This window comes from Helicoverpa armigera, chromosome 14 (genome assembly GCF_030705265.1).
Source record: "Helicoverpa armigera isolate CAAS_96S chromosome 14, ASM3070526v1, whole genome shotgun sequence".
NCBI classification, from domain to species: domain Eukaryota; kingdom Metazoa; phylum Arthropoda; class Insecta; order Lepidoptera; family Noctuidae; genus Helicoverpa; species Helicoverpa armigera.
In genome coordinates, this window is record NC_087133.1 from 6040064 (window position 1) to 6065743 (window position 25680).

General features: G+C 36.4%; 2 protein-coding genes and 1 long non-coding RNA gene across 6 annotated transcripts in view; 1 reads left to right on the forward strand and 2 right to left on the reverse strand.

Annotated features, from left to right (window-relative positions):
• Positions 1–4422: 4422 nt before the first annotated feature.
• LOC135117756 (uncharacterized) lies at positions 4423–5509 on the reverse strand. Its single transcript, XR_010277129.1, has 2 exons — positions 4933–5509; positions 4423–4785 (listed from the first exon to the last, which is right to left on the reverse strand). It is a non-coding gene; the product is annotated as an uncharacterized LOC135117756 (long non-coding RNA).
• A 1817-nt stretch (positions 5510–7326) lies between these two features.
• On the reverse strand, positions 7327–20212 carry LOC110380468 (proton-coupled folate transporter). The gene is made up of 9 exons (XM_021340474.3): positions 19851–20212; positions 19237–19447; positions 17663–17956; positions 12430–12582; positions 11626–11818; positions 10104–10205; positions 9361–9498; positions 8006–8089; positions 7327–7663 (listed from the first exon to the last, which is right to left on the reverse strand). The coding sequence occupies exons 1-9, from the start codon at positions 19895–19897 to the stop codon at positions 7383–7385; spliced, it is 1503 nt and encodes a 500-aa protein (XP_021196149.3). The 5' UTR covers positions 19898–20212; the 3' UTR covers positions 7327–7382.
• A 933-nt stretch (positions 20213–21145) lies between these two features.
• LOC110379604 (uncharacterized) overlaps positions 21146–25680 on the forward strand; it is a 73069-nt gene continuing 68534 nt past the window's right edge. Inside the window, exons 1-3 of one of the 4 annotated variants that reach the window (XM_064037806.1) lie at positions 21187–21290; positions 24260–24417; positions 24603–24668. In XM_064037806.1, coding sequence (XP_063893876.1) covers positions 24635–24668 — 34 coding nt within the window. In that variant the 5' untranslated portion in view covers positions 21187–21290; positions 24260–24417; positions 24603–24634. Of the gene's footprint in view, positions 21291–23967; positions 24418–24602; positions 24669–25680 lie in introns of those variants that run through there. The other 3 variants (XM_064037807.1, XM_064037808.1, XM_064037805.1) reach the window with 3 other exon arrangements.

Genomic DNA, 25680 nt, shown 5'->3' on the forward strand with positions numbered 1-25680 from the left:
AGGATGATGACGCGATTACCCTTTTTTTTTTGTTGTCGCTGGGCTAAAAATGCTATTACGCATCCCCTTCCCGTCGGGGGACGGGAGAGGGGTATGTGGGACTCCCCGGTAAAGACGTTCCCGGTATACCCACTAAAAAGGCCCAGCGGCACTCCGACCTCGCCGGAGTGGAGGGGGTTGGGTCTGGGAATCTATGGCGACCAGTCCCCCACCGGCGAATGGCCGCCTAACGGCAGGCCTATCATGCCTCCCCCCAGTGGGGAGGGGTCATGTTGGCCGGAGCACAGGAGGTGATCCTTGTGATGCAGGCGGTGGCGCCCCAGCGCCTGTCGCCCGCTGATCACCCCCCAGGGCGGATGGACGTACGTGCGACGATACCTACGTGCAAATTGATGTCTATAAATTGGATCATCATCTACTTCACTTCCAGAATTTGTACAAGATGTAATTCATATTAATGTAATCAATGTTCCTATCGTACTCAAAAAGTTTGTTTTGCCTATAATTCGAATTGTATATAGTGAAGGTCAGGGCCCAATATCCTTGCCATGCCGATGATTAAACGTAGTCCTATCTACTATTTCGGCGATGGATGCATAACCTCTTCAATTCGATAACTCTTATATCATCGTACATCCTTTCATGGAAATGTAAATTCAATATAAGTTCTTATTATCTGTAGAACAAAAAAACATTAGATAAGTAATCATGCTCTTATTTTTCCTTGTATCTCATTTCTGTTTTGCTATTATTTCGTAATCGTACCTAGAACTATTGAAGTTGATTCACCGTTTGTATAATCCTTTCTGTTCGCCGGATTCGGTGATTAAATGACAATGATTACGTGTTACTACGTACGATAAGACTAATTTGTATCATGTAAGTGGTTACCCCTATGACGCCAACCTATAGGATTTTTCCGCAATGTGAAATCTGGCTTGGTAAAAAGATACAACTAAGACATGGGGATACTAGCTAAAGTAAATAGGTATTGTGTTCGAGGCATTCCGGTTTCAGCACATCTTTTTGCCAACACAACTAATAGGTACCTGATGCTGGGTTTCGGCTTACCCATTTACGGCATCAAATAGAGACCATCCTATCTATTATTAATCGGTAGGTAAAGGTTTGGTAGAAGATCTAAAAGATCAACAAAGCATCTGTGAATATGCTCCAAATTCAGAAAACATTCCTGAGGAAATAGGGACAAGGGGAACACAAGCAGACGTTCAGAATTTTTCGGAAACTTATTAAACACTGAAAGCTATTGTCCGTTTTCTTCAATCTTTTCTTTTCAATATAAAAGCGTACTTTTTCTTTAGGTAACTGAAACTCTCTTAAAGAAACTCTATTTTCCTCAAAATATTTCCGTTTATCGGAAGACTTTTCATGTTATCATTATTTTTCAAAACACGAATACCTAAACGTTCAATATCCTTATTTTTTATCATTAATTCTTAAATGGGAAGTCCCTTAACATTTGTATCTTGACCAGACATCAGATTTCAATCAGTAATGATGCCCATCTTGGTCTTCCCTCATTAGTTCGTTTACCTACCTAATTATGGTTTACGTAATCAATTAAAATGTATGTCTGATTCACCTTTTCTGCTTCACCTTTTCTGCTAAAATAGCATTTATAGTAAATATTTAAAGAACAATATTGAAAGATCAAGAGAGATTATAGAGAGATGGTCTAATTTTCCCTCTGTTTTATTTCGTCTATAGTATGAGGCAAATCTCAAAGATCAAAGTCGCTCAACGAGCTATGGAGAGGGCTATGCTCGGTGTTTCTCTACGTGATCGAATCGGAAATGCGGAGATCCGTAGACGAACTATAGTCACCGATATAGCCCACCGGATTAGCAAGTTGAAGTGGCAATGGGCAGGCCATATTGCTCGTAGAGCAGATGGCCGATGGGGTCGAAAAGTGCTGGAGTGGAGACCGCGGACAAGCAAGCGCAGCGGAGGACGTCCACCAACGAGGTGGACCGACGACCTTATAAAGGCTACCGGAAGACGCTGGATGCAGGTCGCCTCCAACAGGTATCTGAGGAGATCTAAGGGGGAGGCCTATGTTCAGCAGTGGACGTCCCATGGCTGAGATGATGAGTATGAGGCAAATATACTACGAGGAAATACTTTCCAAAAATTAAAAACACTATACCAATAAATGAATTACGTAAGCTATAAATATAGTATTCAAGCACCAAAATGCCTCGTATCTGTGATAAAAAATATGAGGATTTGTTTTAAGCCGATGAATTCTGTAGGTACCTATGTACTTCTGTAGTTTCCAATTCATATTTTACTATCTATTTTTGTCCTTATTTATTGTTTATTCCGTGAATTATGATAAAGTGCTGGTTGATTCATTTTGTTTTTTATCTAACTACAATTAATTAATCCTTAATCAATTCGAAGTTGAAACAATAATCGTGTTAGCGCAAAGATAAGCAAATCTATACAATTTTACTAAATGTTCGAATGAACGAAGCGTAGCCTCGTCTCATTTTAGAGCCAGTAAGTATTTTTTTGTTTTCAGTCTATCGCTGTTAGTAGGGTTTTCTTCAAAGCTATATGAGTTACCTATTAGTAAAGCGATATTATTAGACGAGACGATGCATGTTCATAATCCTAAACAGTAAGTAGTTTTTGTATGAATAACACTACGCACATAATTCATTCATCATTTTGTATGAATTGTACTAGATACAAGCAAGTATGTTGTTCGTTTGTTAGAAAATTGGTGTGGAATGTGATGGTAATCTTAATGGGTAATTCTGTAAGTAGCTAGATTAAATCCAAAAGTGTGCAAAACTCAGGGTATATGTTTTTGTAAATAAATATTTGCATTAACCTGTAATTTTATCCTACCGATTTCTACGAAATTAGATAAGATACACATGTTTAGATGCTTTTATTAATTGCGAAATGGGGTGTGGTCATTACTACCACTGTTTTTAACCTAAATGAAAAATAAAACAATCGATCAATCATGATCTAGTTTTCGATAAGCCTTTGAAACAACAACAACAACAAATAAGTGGGACAGATTTCGAAAAAAAGGGCTTAAATGCGTACCTAGGTACTTATATTGTCTCAGAAAAATAAGAACTTATAATAAAAAAAAATACTATTGGATTCCACAAACATTCGGTCTTTAGTCGTTTTCAACCAATGTCTTCGCAATTATATCTCGCCGGTCTCTGAAAAACTAATGGCCTTACTACAAAAACTTTAAACACTGTTTTACACTTGTCTAAAAAAAATGTGGCTCCAAAATGAACCATATGTCAACGTCATAATTTGATATTTTTTTAGACAAGTCTTAAACTGACGTTAAAAAGTTTTTGTGGTAAGACGGTAAGAATTTAATATGTTCAAATTATTTCCTTGTAGATTTAGAGCCAAATTGCTTTTAAGTGGCAATTTAGCATGGTTTTATCGTGCACGGGTAATCTTGATTTAAGATAGTTGGTATATGTACACCATATCTACTAAAACGTCACGTATAAAGATATGCAATACAAAAATAAATTATTAACATATTATTTAGTATTCATTAACACGGAAATTCTGAAACAATATCGGAAAAACTCGGTTCCGTTTGGCGGTATGAAAACAGACGATTTAACTTCGAGGAAAGAAGGACGAAGAAGTTTTGACACGCTTTTCCACCCCACGCTATTTACATTAACTGACTTATCTTTTACTGCGGCATAAGAGCGATATGATAGAAGAAGACACCTGTAAATCTATCTATAATGCGTGGCTGTATATTTTATTTTATAATGCAGTATAAATGGTTATCTTTATTAGCTACAGGGTGTCTTTGGTATCTTTTTTGCTACCTACGTCGTATTTGCTAGTATTCTGAGTGCAAGATTTAATCCGTAATTTTTTTTCAAGTCACTGTTGGCGATCCTTTGAACTGCCAAACAATAAGGGATGGTAGGAAGGAAAGGAGGTAAATTGCTCATTCAAAGGGTATCATGGTATTATTCGTATGGGTCTAGCTTTTCACACCATTTCCTAGTAATTTCGAACGCCAATATGTTACAAAATTTACTTATGATCGCACCATGACATACATGGAACTAGGCTGTATTTAACATTGACTTCGCAAAGATTTATTTAAATTTATTTGCCACCATGATGTCGTACCTACTTACAGATGATGGATGTTTTAGAATATTATGAAGATATTTTTTTAGTGGGTGTCTGTTCTAGGGATCGTACAAAATGGATTGATTAGGTAATGTAAACATAAACATAAATTATCCCCATTTTGATGAACCATCTGAATACACGATCTTGTGATATTATTATAATGAATTTGCTGTTCGCAATCGTTATTCAGCTACAGATATCTTTGTGAATAAAATACCTAGACATAAACATTTCAAAGAAAAGAAAATATAGTTGCACAACTATTTTATTTAAAACTTATCTATATAATTTAACAATAACTTATGCTAGCATTATGGAATATACAGGCAGAGATTCAGTCGGGTCGATTACTGGAAGGATGGGTCAAAACGTGGTGGCGTCGTGTTACTGATCTTGCGGATGGTAGCTGCTGGCATGAAGCAGCCAGCGTTCGGGTTGAAGTTCTGCTGAGGGTGCTGGGGCCCTCCCATTGGCTGGCCGTAGCCAGGGGCGTAAGTCGGACCTCCCGGGTTGTTGAACCTGGCGGGGCCACCCGGTGCACCCGGTTGCATCGGCATACCGTTGTTCATGCCTCCTGGGCCGTAACCTGGGTTGTATCCTGGGCGCTGCATTCTGGGAAACACAGTTACGAAGGATGTTAATATACAGTTTGGAAAATCTCTTTTGGTCGCAAAATTATGAGGAGGAAATCACTTTTTTTATTAAAATTAACAACTGTAACACTGACGTGGTAGTAAACGTGATACAAAATGTACTTACATAATATTATTTCCAAATAATAAATTAATAAAATTCACTAATTGTATTATCAACTGATTTTACAACAGTTATGGTCCTGAAATTTTTGGCGGCATCTATTTATACCTTATATTATCTGATTATTATTCGTCAAAGTCATGATATCGGCTCAAATCACGCCAATCGTTCCTTTGTTTTGTATAGGTATCGGATATCGGCCCAGTCTCTTCAGTTTGACAGTTCGATGTACCGAGGTAGCTATTCAAATTAGATAAATAGTACCTATCATAGCTAAACATAGAAAATGTCTGTCAGAACTAAGCCTATAAGTATTGTTTGTCTTTAGAGCCAGTCTTACTAAGTATACCTATGAAAAGGCTCCTATTGATACCGTTGTCAATGGTTATCGTTTATCGATATTGTATAATTTATGGCAATTATCTCATCCTAAGCCCCAGACGTGTGTGCAAACACGTTACTCGTACACAATTTGTATTCAACAGTTTGGTCTTAAGCTCTATTATAAATGTATTTTTAATTCCGATTTACTTATGTTTTATCAGTCACACTCTCTACTACCTGATACTCCATAATGTTCTGTCATATTACTATTGAAGACAGGTAAATATCTTTACTATTTAATCTTTTTATTAGTCGGCTGATCTTGTTCTTATTTCTTTGCCCTAATAGCTATTTTACCTACAGGCTATAGACATGAAAACGGCTTAATCGTCTATTGCTATAAGGTCTACCTAATCGGTGTGGCAAAATAATAGATAAAAAATTGAACATTATCAACGGAGTATTGTAATTAAGAATAGGAAATTAAAAGGAAGTGTTTTTCCACTACTACTTATTTAAATCCTGAACCAAACACTCCGTTTGTTCGGATAAAAATTAGAAACATTCTAAAATCGTAATTTCTTAGCTCGAAAATTTTAGTCTGGCGTCGAAATCTTGATTTCTATGTTTTATGTCTGATGATACTACAAAAGAGTTGAAGTTCAGTGCTGACCTCATGATGTAGATATAGAGTAGAAGAAACTTCAGCAGTATACAGCAACTACCTCGTGTTGGTGCTTACTTTATTCGTATGGAAATACACTGAAAGAATCAGTGTTCGTCAACAGGACCGAACGGTTAAGGTAACTGTGGAGATGGTGTGGGTGACCTGTGGATGGGTGGCCATCTTATCTTGAGGAGTTCCTCTATATTTTTCAAAGCAAGTTTTTGTAATTCGTGGTCAACTTGTCTATACCCCTACATAGTTGGGAAAAAGGCTCGGAGGATGGGATGGTCAACTTGTCTATATCCTTGTCACTGTGGTTCGTCGTTTTGAATCTCTGATCTTAATTTTAATTTGTGTCCACCCATTTGGATCTTCGTTGTCAATTTTGCCGAGACTGTCTAATTGTAGTTACTTTGTAATTATTATTCCTAGCAATAAATATATTTAATTCCGTATCTGTTTACATGACTTAGCTACAAGTATAGGAATCACAGATTTAATTACGGAATAATACGGTAATAACGGAAGACCAATGACGTGCTGTCTGTTACGTAACAAATTGTGGAATTTAGATAATCACAGTGATACAGCTGTCTATTAAGATATCTCATTAACGATTAAAGTGATTCATTAGCTTGTTGAATTAAGATTATAATGATAATATGTTAAATAATATTGTCCAAATGTGAGAAATCTTGTGAAATATTTTTTTTTTGCGCATAATATGGAATACTAGTACGCAAATCTAACTGTGTTATACTAGAAACAATAATTTAGTTCACTGTTTAAGTTTCATGACAACATTCATAAAGCAATTTATTTTGTTTGGCATTCTATTCCTTTTCGATTCTGCCTATTCTTCCATTCTTTTTCTATTCTTCTTCTTCTTTCGTGTCATCATGTCTTACAGTGACACTACAGATTGTCAGCCCAATATGCCGCCACAGCGAGAGCACGGTCGGACGCGCTCATTAGATCCTCCCGCGAGTAAGTTTCAGGGCACAGTGGGCATGCGGTGAGGTGGGACATGGTTTGCATAGCACCCCCGTATTATTTTTATTATATCTTAGGTTCATCTTTGACTACGGCTTATCCACCAACGCTTTCTGTAGGATTGTATAGCGAATTGTAGATCAAGAAGATGTTCATGAATACTCTAAATAATTGAGCATCATACAACGATAAGGGTTTCAAGTAGCCATGGCTGGATATCACATGAAAACTATCTAAATTGTCAATTAAATAAATGACAGGTTTTTATCAATTTCTGAGAGAGTACTGATAAAGAACATGAAAGTCGGATAACACTCGTGTTTACATTTGACTTATTTCTCCTATATCAGTCTTTTCAAGGATATGATTAAAATAAAACAAAATAATTTTATGTAAAAATGTATTTCGTCTTAAATAAAAGTAACGTTTTCGTATACAAAATGATAATTCTAAAAACCTACTAAGTAATTTATGATTTACTATCAGGGTCTTTCGATTGCAATGGTATTTTAACTTCAGCGTTCTTTTCAGCGTCGCCAAGATCCTTTGCATTAGGTGTTAAAGCTGCTTCTTGGTTTAATTTCCTCGTTATTAAGTAGGATAATAGTTGGAAGAAAGCTAGAGTAATTCCTGGTAATAACCAGGCATCTGGCATATTCGCTACAGTCTTTGTATAAAGTAAGGAGTACAAAGGCGAAGACATCGTTTGCATCGCCGATTCTAGTGAACCCATCACGCTGTAAATTTTACCTGAAATACAAAATATTGTAATGAGTTATTATATAACTATTAAACCTAATCGAACAAAAAAAAAAATGCAAATCGGTTCAGGCGAGTAATCGGTGAACATAGGTACATAAAAAAATATTTAAAAAAATACGATCCCAAAGAATTGAGAACCTTCTCCTTTTTGGGAAGTCGGTTAAAAAACTTTTTTAATGGTTGCATTTAAATATTTACAATGGACAATAAACTTCCATGAAAATATTAAAAACAATTTTGCATTCAAATAATAGGTACAATAGCTTACACAGAACACCGGAATTGCCGAGAGATTGATATCAAAACAACAATGAAATGAATACGGCTCACCTTGTTCAGTCGGTAGTATTTGTTTGTTCAAAATAGGTCTCTGTACCACCTGCGAGCCTTGTGAGATTATTCCAATCAAGGGCACTGGAACAAACAATAAAATTATTGAGTAAAATACATTCGACATTAAAGATCATTTGTAAGTTCGTAAATAGGGGGCAACCTCCGGAACTGAAACGAGTCGGACGTCTTTTAGCGAACTAGAAAGCCTCGTTATTATTGAGTTGGGGACAATCGTTTATTAAGAACATATACATAATTAGAGCATGGTAATGTATCTTCATTGTGTCAATATTTGAAACTTAATCTGTAATAACTGGGTAATTAACATTGCCGGCGGAAAAGGCTAAATTAGGAAATTGTGATAAAAAAGCAATTCACATTTTTCTAGTAATCATAATTATTTTTCGTATCTCAGGCACCAGCTACCTCAAATCAGTTGATACAATTCTTGATTGCAAGAACAAGCAATTCATAATTTCGGTCATTACATCACGCCATAACTTTACATTAATTGAGCCGAGCAAAGGTGATAATTAACACGTGACGATTGAGTTGAAGATTAGTTATTGAGTTGAAGGCTGTATCGAAATAATCTAATGCAGGTATACCTTATGCCTAAGATTTTAGACTCAGGCAGGATGAGGAGATATTAGGAAACAAAGGAACCTTTCCTGTGTCTTCCTGTAGTTGCTCCTGATATCTAGGGTAGGTATCTACTAGATAATATGAAGAAATACTAAGGTTTTATCAATAGTGTTACCATGATCTTCAATGTATTGTATGTGCGCGTGTCTGTTTAACATAGGTATTATGCAGCATAACATTTATCACATTTGGAATCTATGTATCATCATCGCCTTCCTGTTTTTAACTATCTACTCATGATAAATAGAAAATCTGATAAAATCACGCATGAAAAACAAGAAAATGGACAACAAACAATGATTTATTAAATGTTTATCTTTCAGATAACCCCCTTTTTTATATTCAGAAGGGATTATTTCATCATCGAATACGCAAATGAGTCACTGCTTGCAAAATATTTTGCCTATCCATGATTGGACAAGACCACTTACAACTTATGTAAAAGGCTGCTGACTAGTAGGTACCTAAAACATTATCTTTGTAATTTTTCCTATTCACAATGTTGGAGAGGCCTATTATTTTAGTTGAGGTTTGATGTTTTACCTATGTTTTATGGGGATGCCAACTAGGTTACAACCGTTACATCTGATGTTACTTTTTTGAGAACTTTACCTTCCATTTATTTCTCCACAAGCAAAAATTATGTACATATATGAAAATCTACAGTCTGTTGTATCTTACATTTTTCTAGAAATTGGTATACTTACACATAAAAACACACCAAGTGGTCGTGGAAGTGATAAGACCCGTGGTGGCGAGGATGTACGAGGCACAACTCAGCATGCCTACAGTTTCATCGGCTAACTTCAGCCTGCGCTTTAATATTGAGAGAATTAGCAATGTACCTGGAAGAAGATAAACGTATCAACTGTTATTGGAGAATGTTATGGGGCATATGCTAATAATGGAAATGAACAGTTGACTGTTAGCAGCATAGCAGCATCTGAGAAAAGCAATTGGCAAGTAAAGAGAAACCAGCGACTGTAAAATAAAATTGAGTTGTCGAATTTTGCTTATTTTGCTATATTTTTTTACTATATTGCGTATAATTTTGACTATATTGCGTATGCAATCATATCATTACTGGAACCAAAAACTAAACCACATATTTGATTCTATAGTTCCGAGACACCCTCAGTTACATTAGCGAACCTAAGACCAACTTATTTTTTATAAGACTCGAGAACAAATAATAATAAGGTTTGAGTAAAGTTCTTTAGAACAAAGATGGCTATTAACTCAGAGACTTATAATTAGACGGGGAAGAAGCACAAAAGTTTGTAGAAGAGCTAATTGGGGTGACCCAGTTACAGTATTTATTTTTTGCAACTGCAAAAAGTACTGGCGATTAACTGATCGGAACGTTTGGTGTGAATAAACTGATAAATATTGACCGATACTAGAAAGTACTTAAGTAAGTAAATGATTAATATGAAGGACAAATACTTACCAACAAAACTGACAATGTTTCTGTAAGCTAAGTAGGACCCGAACATCACATCAGTCCATTGGAATTTATACCTGTAGTACATATAGGCGATCAACACCTCCGCTGTGAAAGAAAATAGTACATATTGAAGAATTTGTCTCAGTTTTAAACCCATTACAGTAAGTAAACTGAACTAGGTACCAAGGAGTAAAGTAAATTGTAAATGCGCTACAACTGTTTTCAATAAACTTTAATATAGAAACATTTTTTCAGGATGGCCAGTCTCAACCTATAGTTATTGCACAATTTGCCCATGCCCAGTCAGGCATTTTTCAAAAAGAAATCACGTTTTTGCCATGACAATGATTTGTTTTTTTTTCAGCTACAGCAATATACAATGTGTCCCGGGGATAAGTGACCGCCCGAAATTTTTTGAATATTTGTACAAAATTAAGGATAATTTCCTTTATATTTGGGACTTACCACCTTTGGTTTTTTTTTAATGATTTTTAGTAAATACTGTGACGTGCTGCAGTTTTTTTAAGATATTTCCTAAGTTTTTACATCTTTTTAAATTCTTTTTTCTTTATTGACTAGCCGACATCATAGTTTATCAATTAAAATTATCAAACATAACAAAAATGTAATAAAACATTTATTAGAAAAAAAAGAAAATAAAAATTCAAAGAAAATAACGCCTTTTTTTCAGTTTTTTCAAAATAAGTCCAATAAATGCCCCGATAATATCACTTTCTTTTAATTTATTAATAAACTACATGATATTTCCTACAATAGCTCACAGCAATGTTTGCTGCTATTTCAAACAAATGCAAAAATACAGTCAGTTGAAATTTGAAAAAAAAGAGCAAAGCCTGTTATTAAGAGGCCTGACAATAAAAAAAATTTAATGATTTTTTTCAAAAATATAAAAGAAATTATCCTTAATTTTGTACAAATATTCAAAAAATTTCGGGCGGTCACTTATCCCCGGGACACATTGTATAATCATTATGTTATCAATGACGATATTTCGTTTATTGTTTTTATCGCCACCTAGTTTTATCATTTCGAACTTATTACTGAAGAGTAGTACAACGAAGTGGAAGACGTTCGTCGACTCCTATCTATACTATTCTATGCCAGTTGCTAACGCACTCTAGTGGCAGTCTTGAGAACTAACAACTCTACTAAGAATCTATTCTCATTTGGCATGTTCGCAAGCTCACCGTTGGAGTAGCAACGATAGATTTTGGTATATCATCTAAATTTGGCATACTTTTATGGTATTTATCTACATGTCGAAGCAATTTTATTTGAAGATGGATTTTAATCAAGATTGTCACTTATTTGATCTGACTGCCAAGAAGGCGCATTCTTGTCTGGCATTTATTCATTCATTTGTTTATGATTTAAAATGCGAGTCTTCTACGCTTGCGAGCCTACCTATTTCTCATTGCGATCTACTGTGCCACCGATTTTTTAAATCATTGTTTATTAATGTAATGGTAGTTAATAAAAACAAAAGCTGTAGGCACATACTCACCAGATAACAACATTCTATCTCCTAAAGTAACAACCAACATGAGGAATATGATCATCCTCTTGCGGCCTTCCCTGGGTTTTATCAAACAGTGGACGGCATTGAACGGCAGCTTCCAATTGCATACCGACACTTTATTGTCCGTATTCACACTGACGTCTTTCACTGCGAAGATCACGTACACTAGGGATGATAGCTGGAATGAATAACACATAATGTTAATTAAGATTATTTTAAGCGGTTTTAGAAGGGGCTCGAAAGAGTGCATCATGGAAATTCTTAAAAAAGGACGAGCAATATGTATCAAATGAGATAGAACACATAAATATGCGAAAATTAATGCAGTAGATTTTGGATTATGAAAAAACAAAACTCTGATACCTTAATTAAAATACTTAATTGCTGTCCAGCAGCTGTGGTTCTTTTATAATTTCTTATGTAAATAGCAAAATCATATAAAAAGTTCACAAGGAAAAAGTATTGTTCGCGATATCGACCCGGCAGTTTGGCTTGCGGTGTTAGTTGCAAATTCCTGCATGCACAGTTAGATGCAAGATAGCTTTTTCAGTTTACTTTTTGCTTTCAGTTTTTGCCTTACACATACCTACATACATGGTCGTTTACTTTTTTCATGCGATTTCGAAAGGGTTTTTATGCAGAGTTCTCGTATCACGATATCTCCTGGTAAAGGAATGGGACGAGATAAGTAGCTTGCCATAGGGATCATTGCGGTAGTATAAGAATTGACAGTATGTACTTAGGAAGTTAGAGGAACTTAGGAGTGTAAACGTATATAGATGTTTATACCTGTAGAAATAAAACAAGTGGAAACACACCGAAGAATCCGAGGTATCGGTATAGTAGGGGGCCGCCCACTGCTCCCAACACGTGGGCTATTTGTATGGCGGCCCGGTGGGTGCCCATGGTTCGAGTGACGTCACGGCCCGTCGCGAAGCACACCTGCAAAGGATTTCAACAAACATTTTATAAGGATTTATGATTCACTATAGTGTATTCCAACTGAGCTCTAGACTATAAAGGATACTTTGTCTTCCTTCAATTTGGTGGAAGACAAATAGTGAAGTAGCTGAAGTTTTAGAAGGTTCTGCATTGCAGTGTTTATGTTCTAAGCTGAAAGCATTAGTCATATCCGTATTGGAAAAATGAAAATATTTGTTTTATACATGTAGGTATTTGTGAAGCTAGTGACTATTGATCAGTACTGCGATTCTATAAAACTCGATCAACAACTCGCATTTCACTTCGATTCGTAATGTCATTTCATACTTTAGGGGAGGTAGGGGAGGGATGGGCACTTTTTCACAATTTATTGCATAAAAAATCAGATTTTACAGATCATTATCAACTTTTATTGCCATTTCTTATATTCGGCTAGATATAATGAAAGAGCTTTCCTAAAAATTACAATCAGTTTCAACATTACGAGATATTTAAACGGTTTTATTTAGCTCACCCCGTTTGTTTTATTATTTATTCTTGGATCAAATTTAGTAATTCAAATTTCACCCTCTTCCTGTCAACCGATTGGTCTGAAATTTTGTATACACCTTTAATTAAATCCAATATGGCCGCCGGCACATGCTGCATGAAGAAGTCATCCCGCAAGAATGGTGCAGTAGTTCGCTAGTGCCCATCTTCAAGAATAAAGGGAATGTGCAAGATTGCGGCAACTATAGAGGGATAAAGCTCATGTCGCATACTATGAAAGTATGGGAGAAAGTGATAGAGAAAAGAGTGCGAGAAGAGAGTGAAATTACCCAAAACCAATTTGGGTTTATGCCAGGTCGAGGGACAATGGACGCCATCTTCGCACTTCGCCAATTGTGCGAGAAGTACAGACGTGTGCACAGGAATCTGCACATGGTGTTCATTGACCTTGAGAAAGCGTATGATAGGGTGCCTCGGGAAGTGTTGTGGTGGGCCATGAAAGAGAAAGGTGTGCCTGGGAAGTATGTGGAGTTAGTTCGTGCGATGTACAGGCAGTCCTGTACGTATGTCCGATCGTCGGCCGGCAATACTGACCAGTTCAGTGTGGCTGTGGGCCTGCACCAAGGGTCTGCTTTAAGTCCTTACCTCTTCCTGCTTATTATGGACGCCTTGACGGCGGACATACAGGAGGAGGCACCCTGGTGCATGCTGTTTGCCGACGACATCGTCCTGGTTAGTGAAGACGGACCTGAGATCCAGAGCAGATTGGGGAGTTGGCAACAGAGACTGGAGAATGTTGGCTTAAAATCAGCAGAACCAAGACCGAATACATGTTCTGCGATTTCGGCGGTCTCTCCAGTCCTGAAGCCATAGCGCTTGATAACGCACTTCTTCCAGTCTGCTCCGATTTCCGGTACCTCGGTTCGCTTATTCAGGGCGATGGCGAAATAGATCGGACAGTTACGCACAGAATTAACGCAGGATGGATGAAATGGCGGCAGGTAACGGGAACAACTTGTGACCCTCGTATTCCCCTTAAACTTAAGGGGAAAATTTACAAGAGTATGGTCAGACCTGCTGTCTTGTATGGATCAGAGTGCTGGCCCACAAAAGCGACGAATGAAAGACATTTGCATGCGGCAGAGATGAGAATGTTAAGAGGTATGTGTGGGGTTACGCGAATGGATAGAGTGAGGAATGAGTATATAAGAGGAAGTTTGAAAGTGGCGCCGGTATCAGAAAAACTGCGTGGAAACCGGCTGTCGTGGTATGGGCATGTGATGCGGAGGAATGAGAGTCATGTTGTGAGGAAGGTGATGAGTATGAACGTGGACGGATATAGTGGAAGAGGAAGACCAAAAAAACGATGGATGGATTGTGTGAAAGTAGATATGGTAAGAAAGAATGTTACTTGTGAGATGACGGCAGATAGAGGAGTATGGAAGAAGAAAACATGCTGCGCCGACCCCAAATGAAATTGGGATAAGGGCAGGAGGATGATGATGGCCGCCGGCACAAAATGGCACAGCCCCCTCAATATGGGTATCAAATGAAAGGGCTACACAAGTAGAATACTGTCAGCAACCCCAGCGGGGCGCAACAGGGCCAAGGCCTGCCTGCACGTCGATTCTATAAAATTCGAACAACAACTCTCTCTCACTTCGCATTCGATTCAGAACGACCTTGATTTTGCATTCTGTAAACATCACCTAATCACTTGCGAAGTGAAGTGAGCTCGACATCGACCAATGCTGTGCTAGTGACTTCCCCACTCGACAAAATGTCAACCGAGATTAATCAGTTTTTAATTTTATCAGTTTTGACACAGAATTTTAGCTAAATATGATGTTTTAGTTATAATTTGTTATTGTAAGGAATTTGAGGCAGCTTTTAAGTATAAAATAAACAGAAATCTCTAAATTCGTGCTGTGAATATAATCTATGCTTACCCTACGAAAAAAAATACTGACAGCGCCAATACCATTATTAATCTGTGGACAATATTTTCTTCTCTTCTGTCATAGAGGAAAGTAATATATCGGGTATCTTTTGTCTTCATATTGTGTTTAAGCTTGTTTGTTTTCGCCGGTTTTCGCCGTAATTGTGATAAAATCATGAAGTAATTTTATATTTCTTGTTATAAAGTTAAAAATAATATTAATTAAAGAAGTGTTTATTTTATTAATCCAACAATAATTTCAGTCCAAATGAGAGGTCGTCTCACCCTTTGTCGGCTCAGGTTGAAACTCTGGTTGAGTTTATGGAGCAAAACCCTGGCCTGGCGAAGGGTTTCGTGAGAACGCAAAATGCCAGAGAGCGAAGTCGAAGCCAGTGGGAGGAATTAGCCGTGCGCTTAAATAGTATAGGTGGCACCATCAAAACCCACAAACAGTGGACCAAGGCTAGCAGTATTTTTTTTTGCAGCAGTATGTTAGAACCACTTCACATTCCTTAAAGCAAACCACTTATGCGATAGCCGATAGTCTTGGTTTCAAGTGTGTTCCTTGAATTCATAAATATTTTATTTTGATTTTATGTAATCTTTTTCAATTCTTGACCATGAATATTGTGGAAATGGAGACAACTTATTTTCTTTTTAATTTTAAATAAATGTTTGATTGTAGTATTGGACTGACAAAAAAAGCGCCATTAAAAAAAAAGTTGCAGCACGCTCTGCTGCTAGGCGTAGGACTGGTGGTGGGGTGGAGGACGAAATGATGCTAACTGATGGAGGAAAGGATTGTTGCTTTGTGTGGTGGTGAAAGCTTTTCCACAGGAGATGCACATTTAGGCATTCAGCCGTTTCCGGTAAGAAATTCAGAAATGCAATTGGTAAGTAATACTAGAAACACTCTGCAAGGGTTGCTGTGCTTTACGAGTGTTTGTTCTTGACAACTCACAGAAATGACAGATAGTCTATGGATGAACACCGTTACCAGTCGGTAACGTAAACTACCCAATAAAAAAAAAACAAAACTATGATCAGAAATCAGAATAAAAGGACCCCCCTTTTATTCTGATTTGATCATGTCTCCCAACTGCCCATCTCTCCCCTACCTCCCCTATAGATAGACAGATTTTGACAGATCTGTCAAAATCTCGACTTTAATTTAGTTCAACTTGTCAACACGCTCGATAGTGTAGCGCTAGTGTAGTTTGACAATGTCAATCACGAAACTTTAAGGTAGAATTCCGTGGGTCGCGATTGTCGCAGCCGCGCGCGACAAAAGTCAACCTATGAAAATGTATGGCACCGCTGCCGAGGGCCGCGACAGTCGCGCGCGGACGACGAATTTCGTGAGCCGCTCGCGGCCGTACGCTTCTCAACATGGTCTAGCGCTTAATAACATCTATAGAATTTTAGTAAAACCAGAATTAAATTTTTGACAATGCCGCGAGCAGCTTACGAAATTCGTCGGCCGCGCGCGACTGTCACGGGCCTCGGCAACGGTGCCATACATTTTCATAGGTTGACTATTGTCGCGTCCAGGGAATTCCACCTTTAGATCGAAGTCGAAGTGAGAGTGATGTCGAAGTGAGTTGTGATATTTTATAGAATCGACATGCAGGATGCCGAAAAAACTACAGTTTTCTTTCAAAGTGAATTCTTTGGTATTAATAAATAAAATTTTCATTAAATTTATCAGCTGACCTGACTTACTTTATAAACTCGTTTTTTTCTTTATTTCTAGACACTACTACTATGGCAATGGGGATTATAGGAGCTTTGCGGATAAAACAATGGCGACATCGGCATCGGAGCTGTACCTAAAGAGTGAGCATAATTTGACCCAGTTTCACTTGTGATATAGGAACACGCTATAAGAATATTCAATATGAAGTCCTACTTGCATATAATTACTGCGGAGGAGCGAGTGGCTAAGTAACAGCCGTACGGGTCGATGAGGTTAAGCATCAGTCTTACCAAGGTGTACTTAACGGGTAGTTCAGGGTGCAACTGGGTTGAGGGGTTCATAGTTCAGCTCTAAACTCCATGTAGTACATAAGTGTTCCTCAACTACTCTTGGTTAGAGTGAAAGCCTAACCCAGCATAGTGGGGAAATGTTTGTGTCTGTTTCTGCTGCACGGTTCACTTATTTGACCCGAAAAAACAAGACTACAAGTGAAAAATTACTTACAGGGAAACCTCTGGCCAATTGACAAATTAGAAGTTAACAGTCATCAATTGAAAAAACCCGGTGACTTTTCACCTTTTACTCTTAGGCACTAGAACCAGAAACCTATTTCAACTGTAATTACGGTACATTGAGAACAAATGTTTGGAATAGTAAAAAAAACGGTACTAGTTTTATAGTATTTACATTGTTAACTACAAACAGCCTATGGTAGTTCTACAAATGGTTTTGTTGCTTTGTTTTATTTCTACTTCGTGTACTCGTAACTTTAAATAGATACTGAGAATGAAAGTTCATCCAACTTTACTCATTTGAAGAAAATACAAGCTTATTATTCTCACATGATTTAAATGCTATCTTTTACGTAGGTATCATATCTTCCAAATCTTATCTTTAAAGCGTAAAGATTACGATACAAATTAAAAATAAATGTGTAAATCATGCTGTTTACTTACATCACCTATGTGACTGAATGCGGCCGCTAGGAGGAGGCCGAAGTTGCCGCCCAGAGATATGGGCAGTTGTACAGTATACAGGACTTGTACCGTGGACGCTCCTGGGAAGGTGAGCATGAGTAACACTCCCGTCGTCATGACGCTCATGCCGACCAGCGGTAGTATGAGCAATGGCTTCCGACGACCACTGCAGTCACTCCATGGCCCCACAAACAGAAGGACGATGGTAGATATGAGAGATCCTATGAAACTTCTACTGACGTTTACGCCTGATACTACTATTTGACTTTCAGCCTGAAAATTAAACAAATAGAAGCATTAATTTGGATGTTTAGTCGTAATGTTTAGGAATAGAAAGGCATTTAAAGATCTACAAGGCTGCTTGTTTTATAGGCCATGATCTAAAAGGCTTCTTGCTTTATAGGCCATCTCAAGTTACTTTCCAAAAATATCATCTCGCTATGGTTTTATCTTAAGTCATTAATTTAATTATACAAACACAGATAAAAGTAGCTAAAGTAAATAATAACAAGGTAATGGACAATTTGCCTTCTGTAATTAATCTTAGCGGTCTTATTCCGTGATTACTAAGGTACACACAGGTTTTTGGAAAGTATTACAAAACATTATAATTATAGTGCATTATGTTTTCCGCTTCCATTTCTCTCTGTCACTCGTCAATGTAGGTACTAACATTCTAATTTATTTGTAGCTTCAGAGATCGTATTTATTGAATGTTAAACGTAGGATAAACTGAGCAGATCAAAGGTCATAGATTACTGTCAGAACGTACATATGTACTTAGTGACTGCTATGATAATTAATGATATGAGTTCATTGACATTTTTCTATTTTATTTCCTCAAAATATGCTGAAGTTCCTCCTAGCTCATGGTATTTGCAACACAAAACCTTCAATGTATTTAAGTGCATTAATATTTTCGATAATAAAATGATCGTTTCTTGATGAGTGTTATTGACAGTCATTCAAAACCGAGTTAGGCTTCGTTTATCTAAGGTCTGATAAAATTCACGGTCATTACGACCGCGATCAAGTCTGCCCTAGTATAGTATCAAAGTTATAATCTGATATGAAGTGTGGAAAACCAGAGTGTTTTGGTAGTTTATTTATCTATTTATAGATCTAGAGGTAAGCTACTTTTTCCAACTTACAGATGTAGGATTCGGCGTAAGAAAGGTACAAAGTGGGACGATCAAAAATAGGAATATAAATCTTTGATTTATCAATGAATAGGCTGAACAAACAGTATTTCACAAATACTTTCCTTTGACCAAATTGAATAAATGTTCTATGAATATCAAAGATAATTCGGAAAAATACTGGGGCTTAGAATAACTTTCTATGAGAATATGCTTTACAGGTCACTAGAGCCTCCTACGGTCACCAAGACCTGCATACCCTAACAATATGCTTATCATCCCATAGAAAAGTCCTAAATACACTACAGATAAAAAAGTAACATTTGAACACGGGAACGTTAAGCGTTCATTCAAAAAAAAAAAACAAATGAAGACAATAGTAGAACAAAGTAAAGTAAAATGAATAAGGTTTACCTCCATTTCTCCTTTTTCGCAAACTGCTAAGTCCACTCCCAAGTCGACAGTACAGGCAGTTTGCAAATAGAAGTTCTGTAAAGATGTTTGACCTAGATTGATAGCTATCATGGCTCCCACGAGGGCTGGCTCTAGTAGAATGCGGTACTTCTGTGGTCGACTCTCCCCACATGATGGTGGTGACTTATTCTCCTCTTTCTCTTGTGGCCCTCTATTCAAAGAGAAAACATTGCAGTTATGTTCACTGAATATGAATTAGCAACTAACTTTCTAATAAAGTACTTAGTCCTTATGTGAAATTAATTGGTTGTGTTTGATGCATAGCTTATGAGACGGGACTGACAGTTTGTTGTTAATGGATGATGGGTTTTTACATTGTTATTGTTGTGAAATAATATGTAGGTATGCATATCAACACGTGAAGGTTTCAAGATTCACAAACATATGTTTCAATGTTCATGAATTTAATATTTGTGATCAATAATATCGTAACTTAAAAAAAATAATAATGTTAATTAATTACACAAGTAATGATGTGATAAAAAAGGGAAAAATATTTATGAAACTATAAACACATCCAAAATCAAAATAATAAAGAAGTAAAACAGAACAACCTTAATTTTTCGACTTCACTGCCGATATCAACTGTGCCTTCATTCATTGTCACTTCAAAATATTCACTTGACAGTCAAAAACAAAAGAAAATCCTCACAAAATATCACAAACACAGCTGAGAGCTCACATCACAGTTTGATACACCAACGCGTGTTACCGATGTACAACTCCTACTAATATGAGCCGATAAGATAGCCGTCTGTTTGCAAATTCGAAACAAAGTACCTAGTCAAATAGAAAGATAACTTTCTGAACTGAATGCGATGCATTATTGTAGATACACAATGCACGCTTAACGGGATGAGGGTACCGACCGGCGCTGGTTACCGCTGGAGTTCGTTTCAGAACAAATTGCTTCGATTACAGCAATTGGCTCGCACTCACTGATACCAGTAGGGTTACGATAACGTACACTCTTTTGTAATCATACAGGTAGTGGCCATTATTCGATTTTGGTAATTTTATGCTTATTTGGTTTCTAATGAATTATTTAATATATTAAATAATTTTATTCGGCTGTCTGTCTTTCATGTCTGGAATATATAGTTGAAATAGTCCATGATTTCATAAAAGACGGTTAAATAAATAGAAGAAATATATTTAAAATGACTAAATGTAGAGGAATCAAAAGAAAAGTCTTACGCAACTCAAACAAACTATTTATAATCTGTCACTAATAATGGTTTCTTTAAAATTATCAGTAATCTCTGTGTCATTTACATTCCGTCTGATTACCTTATTTATAAAATTAGTCCAAGGTCTAAACAAATAAAACTACTTGCAACCACGTGCATACCCTTATGAAGTCATTGTATATCGGCGCATGTTTCGTTTATACGCAAACATAAATAAATAATCTTTCGTATCTTTCCTTATGTCATCGAATTCGTGATCTACGTGATAGAGTCCACATACGCAATTTTGTTAATTAAACGAACAGCCACAAGTTGTTACTTGCATAATAATAAGCTGCAGATACCGTTTTCTTGTTTATTATAGATTTAGATAACGTTCTTAAGGATACAAAATGTGTCATCATGTATTCATGGTGTAATACAGCGTTTAAGGATGCAACTTTTAAGAGAGAATTTAACATTTTCCAACGGCCTCAAATTCAGACGTACCGTGAAAATCAATTTCATGCTTCGATTGTTCAAAAAAATAAATAGCTTTGGCAATTAATAATGCACGAGACAGCGCTCTTGTTTCCCAGTCAATGAACGACATTGTCTATTGCTCATCAGTTTTGCAGAGAGCTACTACACCTTTGCAATATTTTTCACGGCCAAAGTGTGCGGAGCCAGCTTTAAAATAAAACAGTTGAGAATCTCGCTCGGCGGTCGGCACGCGTTCCTTCGGCAGTTACGCGATCATTACGTGTACAATTACCACTCATTATATTATAGAGCGGAGGTCGATTCCGCTAGGTGCTCCAAAACGTAAGCAAACGCATACAATGTCAGATCTGCACTAGTTGATGCAGCAACAGATTTACGTTTGTGTTTTCCATTTCAAGTGGCATGAATCCAATTGCTCCCGATTTACAGTGTGTTAATCTCTTTTATCGCTTATAAAAACTGTTATAGCTATCTAGTATGTTGCAAAATCAGTGTACCTAAACGTGCAAATTAATTTGTATTTTAATGGAATTACGTTAAGCTGTTAAGAATGTTCTTGGAATTTAGTTTCATTAAAGTGGATATTACATGTTGCGAAATAACAAACCCTTAAAAATTTACGATCATACTGTTTATTCAGTCTTTTTCATTAAGCTGAAGCAAATTCAATGCTGTTAAAATTCAAAATCTTTTTTAATGAAAAGCGTCGTTGAGCACGTATGCAAATATATACATACATATTTATTTACAACTGAAAGAGATGTATGAGAGATTCAGAAACTAAATGAAACAAATATTGCACTCGCTACAAACGTACAAAGTCTGCCGAATTAACGAATTCTAGGCGATGTTAATTAAATGCTATCTGTTTCGGCTAAACAAGTTTGGAATCACCTACGTTTCAGGCGGAAGCGAATGTATGAGGCAAATTCACTTTTAACTGGATGATATTACGAAACATTTTACTTTGAAAGTCGAGTTATTTCAAAGTCTTACAAAACGTCCTTAATCAGTCAGTTGTTGGAAATGTTCAGTGCACATACACTGTGCCTATAATATAACAAAAAACTAAAGACAAAGATATTAGTGTTTAAAGTGAGTTTGTGAATAGCCTAGTAGTAAAGCAACGATAGTGGAAATTACAGAATTTATTGCGAGACATAAGTGCATTCACCTGTTATTGTAAGTTGTACATGAAATGGCAAGTTTTGCATCAGCTGGATGAGTATGCTCTTTATTATTGTTGCATTTAAACAAAGAAATATCCTTCACTGATATTCTTGAAACAGTACTATGTAAAAGAAAAACTGGCGTCAAGCAATGTGCCTACTGATTGCAAATATGTTTACCTAAATTATACCTATAAAGTCATGTCTGCAAATAATTTGTAATCTAATCAACAGCCTACATGAACTGGGCAAATGCTATTAGGATCCCAACGTTTGTTAATCTTCGGTACACAATATCTTTAATGATAAACTAGGTCGATTTGTATACCTAAAGGTAACTAAAATTAATTGCTCGATTACTTGGAAGACAAAGGAAATAAGGCTTAGACGATATTATTTCTTATCTTAAATATTAGGTTGCAAACTAACAATGATTATACACAAACTTGTATTATCTATTTTACTACGGAGATCCACTACTGTACTTTAGCATGACTCCTTCAAAAGTTAATCCCAGAAATAAAGGCTACTTTTGCATATTTTATATGTGGCTAATCTCTCAAATTGTCTTCTAGAATTCTGGTTACCCTATTCAATAGTGGCTAGTTGATTGACACAAGAAGTAACCAGATTAAGGACAGTTTCTGGGACATGAATAGGGCGGAATTATAAAGAGGGAGTCACGCCGCTATCAATCAACTTGTGATGTTACGTGACTTGAAATCGTTTGACCTATAAAGTCGAAAGTTTTTTTTGATGAACAATAAGTTACTCAACTACAAGGAAATCGTAAAACGTTACTAATAAGGATAATTTTGCACGTTAAAAGAAAATTGAAAGCAGTTGATCCTGAGTCGTCCATATTAGTAACAGATTTTCTTATAATTATTTTATACACAGCTGAATCATTGCGATCAGTCAACATTTGATTACTGAGCAGATAAAAAATGTTGTCACAAGTTGAGGTTTTTTTCTTTTTGTATCATATATGTCTGCTACAAGGTTCAGTCCTCCCGAGCCAATTGTTTGGAATCTGAATCCCTCGGCCGTTGATTGTACTTGATTGAATGCGTATGAAGTCCTTATGTGGAGGCTGGCTGACCTTGGAGGAGCCTTCGATGCTCAACGATTGAAACGCGCATCCATTAGTCGTCTTAAGTCGAGACGAGCATTGTTCGACGCCTACACTAAAACGTTTTGTTCTTATAGTTTTGGTAATACTTAGGTAGTGCTAAATATGAAAGGCTTGATGGCGTTTAAATAATGTAAATTTATCTTTTTTAGTTAGTACACAGACCTACTGCATGATTTCATTGCGATCCCCTTTCGGGGTGTTAAAGTATTAAAGTCAAACGAAAAAGGAAACGGAACGAGGAGACATACTTATTTTTAACCATTACAAGCCTATTTCCATAGCGGAGCGCACTGCCATATTATAGCCACCTTCTCAATGGTGTGACGTCATTTTATTGATCTACTTGCTTGCAAGTACTTCTGTCAATGCGCCATGAGCATACGTCATCAGCTTCTGGCATACCAGTAAAATTAATGAATTGAATTTAGTATTTGTATTTCATTTCTTAGTTGGAAACCTGAAGAAATTACAGTTTTCTACAAAGATTTATATATCTCCTGATATTTCCAAAATATAATTTTTCATACTGGCAACACTTTTAATACGTAATACCGTATTTAGTGATTACCCCTAGGGGTGCAATGGCGCATGCGTGAAAAATATGGCGAAGCGGCGACGACCTCTCTGCAGGGCGGTAGTTGCCGCTCCGGGCAGGCACGAACTAAGCTTTCCCGTGCAAAATCATTTTTTTTTATATCTGAATCTCTCATGTTTTTTGCAACACAATAAACAAATAAATCTTTAAGATTTTGTTTGGGTTCATCTTAAAATGTCTTAGAAAAATGCGGTGTGTGTTATTATAAAAGACCACTTTTAAAGGGGTCAGTGCCGCTAAAATTCTTCCCTGTACAATATTTGCATTCGGGTACCATCGTGGAGGTTCGTGCATTTCCGTGAGGTTCGCCTTTCAACCCTCGGCGACATGGCTCTATCGCAATCTGAAAAATCTTTACAACATTTCCTTCTGTTTTCCCGAAAATATTAAGTTTAAAGTGAAAAATGTGGTTATTATTACATAGTATAAATGAAGTTGATGTAGTCAATAGTTAAATAGTGAGTTTATATTGTTTTGTTTGGTGTCTGTGGTAGTTAACTGTTGTGCTTACATTTGTGCTATAAGGGGTGAACGCAGTTCGATACTAAGGTAAAGATTGGAGTGGAATTTCAACGCATTTATGTGCCTCTAACCAAAACTTTGATCCAGTTCTTTTAAAATAGTATACTGTCCGACAAATCAAGTCCCTTGTATGAATTTCATAGTTTTAAAAAACATGATACATTATGTAGGAATTAAATACATTTTCAGAAAAATATAATTTCTACTTACAGATTTGGAGCCATGAAAGACGTTGACGACGACCATGACTGAAAGGGCAGACGTTAATAGGATGCTGGGTAAGTCTCATTTGTCACACGTTTATAAATACAATACTAGAGCACACAATCTCTGAACATTATACTAATAGTGCTAATAGGGATGTAATTTATTCAGAAGGTGAATATGCAAATAGAGCCATAAGTAGCTATAAGAACCACAGAGGTTTTTATATGTTATACTAAAAAGTCTTAGTACTTACGGCTTGATGCTTCAATAAGATTCAACTTGGACTGAAATGAGTCATCATGATTAAGGGTCGTGAGGACGTTGAGACAAACTAAGGTTTTATACATCTAAAACTAGTGTATACCTAGACACCACCTACTCATTTTGATCAAATAAAACGTTTAAAATAACCTTGATTTTATTGCACTTGATACATATAAGGACTGTAGGATACATTTGGTGACTCTTAAAACAAAACTGGTAGGTAATCAACGTTTATAGATTAACAACGTAGATAGATTTCAACTAGAAACACAATATCTAAAAACATGATCAGTAAATATTATATTAATAAGATTCAATCAACGAATCCGTCAAACTGAAAGATTTTTCGTAAAAAATCTTGGATTCTGATGAATCAGAAAGTACAGGAGATTCAGAAAGTCCATAGAGTAAAATTATGGTCATTACTGATTTTAATCTAAAACAAAATCTGCTTTAAAATGACAGAGGCACATCTAGTGCGGACGTCACGAGCCAGCACTTTGTATTTCCGCGTCGCCATTAAACGTGAACAGAATTACATGTTTTACGTTCATTTTCTATTTTCTGAAACAACTTCGTTTACTGGAAATGACTTGTTGATTACCTATGCGCCGTTTTATGTTCTGAATACCAATAATTTAGCTACCCATACTTGATTTACGCTTTTTTTTTACGAATTAGATACGGTGTCGTTATAGCATGTCAGCAGAACATTTTAAAATCACGATGTATTCTAATAAAAAATGGAAAATTAATGTTACGTACAAAATATTTAATTAAAATGAAAACTGAACTTTTCACTCTCATTTCATTGAAAAC